This window comes from Carassius auratus, unplaced genomic scaffold, assembly GCF_003368295.1.
Source record: "Carassius auratus strain Wakin unplaced genomic scaffold, ASM336829v1 scaf_tig00037769, whole genome shotgun sequence".
NCBI lineage: Eukaryota > Metazoa > Chordata > Actinopteri > Cypriniformes > Cyprinidae > Carassius > Carassius auratus.
This window is the reverse complement of record NW_020526402.1, coordinates 23,739-27,224: the sequence shown is the minus strand read 5'-3', so window position 1 is coordinate 27,224 and position 3,486 is coordinate 23,739. Positions and strand designations below refer to the sequence as shown.

The following is a 3,486-nucleotide window of genomic DNA, read 5'->3' as shown; positions in this document are numbered from 1 at the left end:
AACTACAAATAAGTTTCTGATTATATATATAAGGTTAGCAATGCATTTTATTATGCACTGAGTCCGAATTAGTCAATGTGTTTAATTACACACAGTTCTGTAATAATGGGTCTCATTCATGAAACATTCGTAAATATACGAGTAAATATCTGAGTGATTTGCGCGTAAAGAGAACTTCCCGAAAACTCTTCTCCTGATTCACAAAAACTTCGTAAACGTCAGATGTGATAGTGAAATGTGTGTGTGTGTTAATGAATTCCAATCAGTCGTAAATGGGACGCGCGTGCACGCTCACTCTCAATTACCATAAATCACGCCCATTAAATCCGACTGACAACTATATATGAGCATCATATTATGACACCAAACGAAGGAATTCAACATGTCTTCTCAAAAGCGACTGAAAAAGAAACATTTCTCAGCTGCAAAAAATTGAAGTTTTATTATCAGAAGTTCATTCAAAACGCCACATTTAATTTTCAAGCGGCGTATGAGGTCCTAAAAAAGGAAGTTTGGAAGCATATTACAGATCCTATTACTGGCTCTCATAATAAAAGTTAAAAGAAAAACCGTATGTAATTAATATATATAGCCTAATATTTTTTTTCAAAATGCTGTGTAAATATGTACCCGATTAAGGTGAATTAAAATGCAGCCGTATTAATGAGCAAAACATTCAGAAGTTAAACGCACTATTTACGCGTGGCTGGGAGCAGGTGTAGATTTCTTTCGTACCAACTAACAGTTGGAAAATACGAACGTTTTAATGAATCCGAAAATTTACGCCAAAACCACTTTACACGCGATTTACACAAAAATTCGTTCTGCTCGTGTTTCATGAATGAGACTCATTGTACGCACACAACAAGAGTTCATATAGTTAAATATGAACTAGATATTCTTGCATTATAGATAAAAAGTTTATAAATAATGGAATGAAATATTCAATAATGTTGTTTAGACAAATTATAATTAGAGAGCTTGCAGATTTTTTATATTATAGAACTATTTAATTTAACCAGAGTATTTTCTTACATTTTCTTTACTATCTTTTGATTGCTTTTTTCTATAATAAAATACATGCTTTAATATTGGTTTAATGTACAATAATAAACATTATAGTTTAATGTAAAATTGGGTAGCAATTAACAACCATTTTATAGGAGTTATTTAATGAAATAGTCAGTGTAGTATCCAGATTTTATTATTTTATTTTTTTTTTCAGAAATGTGAAGCTTAGCACAGGTCTACTGTTTTATGTTTGCAACACACCTCCAGATCACAAGTAATGCATTCATGATATTATTAAACCGGCTGCATGTCTACTTGCAAATAATTACTTGCAAATTTGGCAAATGCAAATACTTTCAACACAATATTCACAATAAAAGGACTCAATGTAATGTTCATGAACAACTTTTAATGTCTTGGTACGAGGCATAAAGTTTTACAACAAAATAATAAAACGAATGAATCAATGAGATAAACATGAAAAAGGCAACAGAAACACTACAGGTACAGCATTACCAACTAGCTTCTAGTGCTAACTATAAGAGCTTTATTATGCAAGAGATGAATGATGCACTTTTTCCTCATTCGGAGCGCTGAAAACTGTGCATGCGATAAACCAAAGAGCATAACAGAGAGGTATATCACTTTAACTCACATAAAGTTATAAATTCAGATCTGCAGTCTTTATCACACCATTTATATTGACCTTTCACCTTCTCTAAGGCACCACAGTGTTGGGACACTTGATGTTCTGGTGGACTTCCTTCTTTCCAGTTGGTCCAGTTCCCCACACTGAGCCCATTGTACCAGATCCAGAATCCGAAAAGTCTGCTCTGTCTAAGCCCCACCCACACTGGCCCTAAAACCTTTTTTCTTTTTATTTCTCTCTCTGTTTCTACCTGATCATCCTCCGACTCAATGCGCAGTAGTCCAGAAAAGTTACTGCTGCAGTAATCCAGAGCTTCCTCCCAGGACATTTTTTTAGAACTGACATGAATGAAGCTTTCTGAAGAGAAGAAAAATGCTTGTATATGTTACATGAGTTGATTTATTCAAGCATACGGTAGGCTTTGAAGCATAAAATATTGTCTTAACCTACTGTAGCAAAGAGCACCACATGTATTCAGATTACTTTTGGACCAAGATTCCGGTAGTTGTTTAGAGAGAAATGTAAAGCATCCAGCATTGTTAGTTTCTCCTGTCACATTATGTATTTTTTCATAATCAGAATGTCCACCATCAAACCATGCGAGGCTGTAATTATACCGAAAGCCAATCCAGATAGAGTTACTCCCATTTACTGCTTCCTTCACTCGTTCGTTTTCCGTCTGATTTCTGATGCTGACTAAATCTGAGTGATTCCTTCTGCAGTGCTTCTGAGCCGCAAACCAGGTTTTATTTTCAGGGATTAAACTATAGTTTAATGATCCTGTATGAATGCAAGAATAGACACTAGTTTTCCTCATAATCTTTGGATATTTATAAGATATAGAGTAAAGAGCCTAGGGATGATTACCTTGTTTATAACACATGAAGTACATTTGTGAACTACAGTTGAAACACTCCCATGTTCCATCAGTGTTTAGTGCACCACAGCAGCTTTCCTCAGTAAAGTTTCTGGTGATGTTGTTGAATGTGACTGGATCACCGTTTGACCATGTACAGCTGTTGGCTCCAATCCAGCCACAATACATAGATCCATTCACTATCATTTTAGCTAGCGTTGCATTGTCGTTATCGTCATAGATTGTGACCAGGTCAGTGTAGTTATGTCTACAAGCATTCAGTGCATCATTTATCTGCATTTGTGTTTCATTTAAGTAGAATTTCCTTAGTCGACCTGTACCACTTGAAAGAGGAAAAACTGAGAAGAGATAGTCAGGTTTTTTGTTTCTGTTGACATACTGACTGGAAGAAAATTCATATCTTTGAAATACACATGTCCAACTTTTGACTCTAACAAAATAGACTCTAAAATAGTCCTTGTCTAGGATTTTCTAATTTAAAAAAATAAATGAAAAAAATAAAAATAAATAAATAATAATATATATATATATATATATATATATATATATATATATATATATATATATATATATATACATATATATATATATATATATATATATATATATATATATATATATATATAATATTTAACATTTGAAGCGGATAAATAAAAATTACTGGGCAAAAGTTTTAGGCCACTAGTATTTTCACTTAAATTATTTCTATGTTTTGCTGTAGTGTGTCAGTAGTAAATAGCAGTTTATACTTCCAAACATTATTTTTGCCATTAATAATAATTATCAAGTGAGATTTTTGTTGATCTGATCTCACCATCAACAGTTTGTCTGGAATAACATGAACAAAATGAGACGGACTCAATCCAGAAGAACTGTGGCAATGTCTCCAAAACGTTTCAAGAAACCTGCAAAGCTACAGTGCTGTGCAAAGTTTTAGGCACTTGTGTAA

At 33.3% G+C, this 3,486-nt stretch overlaps 1 protein-coding gene across 1 annotated transcript; it reads right to left on the bottom strand.

Moving 5' to 3' along the window:
- Nucleotides 1-1,437: 1,437 nt before the first annotated feature.
- Nucleotides 1,438-2,878, bottom strand: LOC113083322 (macrophage mannose receptor 1-like). The gene is made up of 3 exons (XM_026254476.1): nucleotides 2,528-2,878; nucleotides 2,111-2,440; nucleotides 1,438-2,017 (listed from the first exon to the last, which is right to left on the bottom strand). Exons 1-3 carry the CDS (start codon nucleotides 2,814-2,816, stop codon nucleotides 1,653-1,655), a joined length of 984 nt encoding a protein of 327 aa, XP_026110261.1. The 5' UTR covers nucleotides 2,817-2,878; the 3' UTR covers nucleotides 1,438-1,652.
- Between the last annotated feature and the right edge of the window lie 608 nt (nucleotides 2,879-3,486).

Excerpts from the sequence above, each read along its gene's own strand:
- LOC113083322 (XM_026254476.1), bottom strand. The coding sequence starts at position 2,816 with ATGCAGATAAATGATGCACTGAATGCTTGTAGACATAACTACACTGAC. Across the intron at positions 2,441-2,527 it reads CTTCATGTGTTATAAACAAG|GATCATTAAACTATAGTTTA; the intron begins GTAATCATCCCT and ends GCATTCATACAG. Across the intron at positions 2,018-2,110 it reads ATGTGGTGCTCTTTGCTACA|AAAGCTTCATTCATGTCAGT; the intron begins GTAGGTTAAGAC and ends TCTTCTCTTCAG.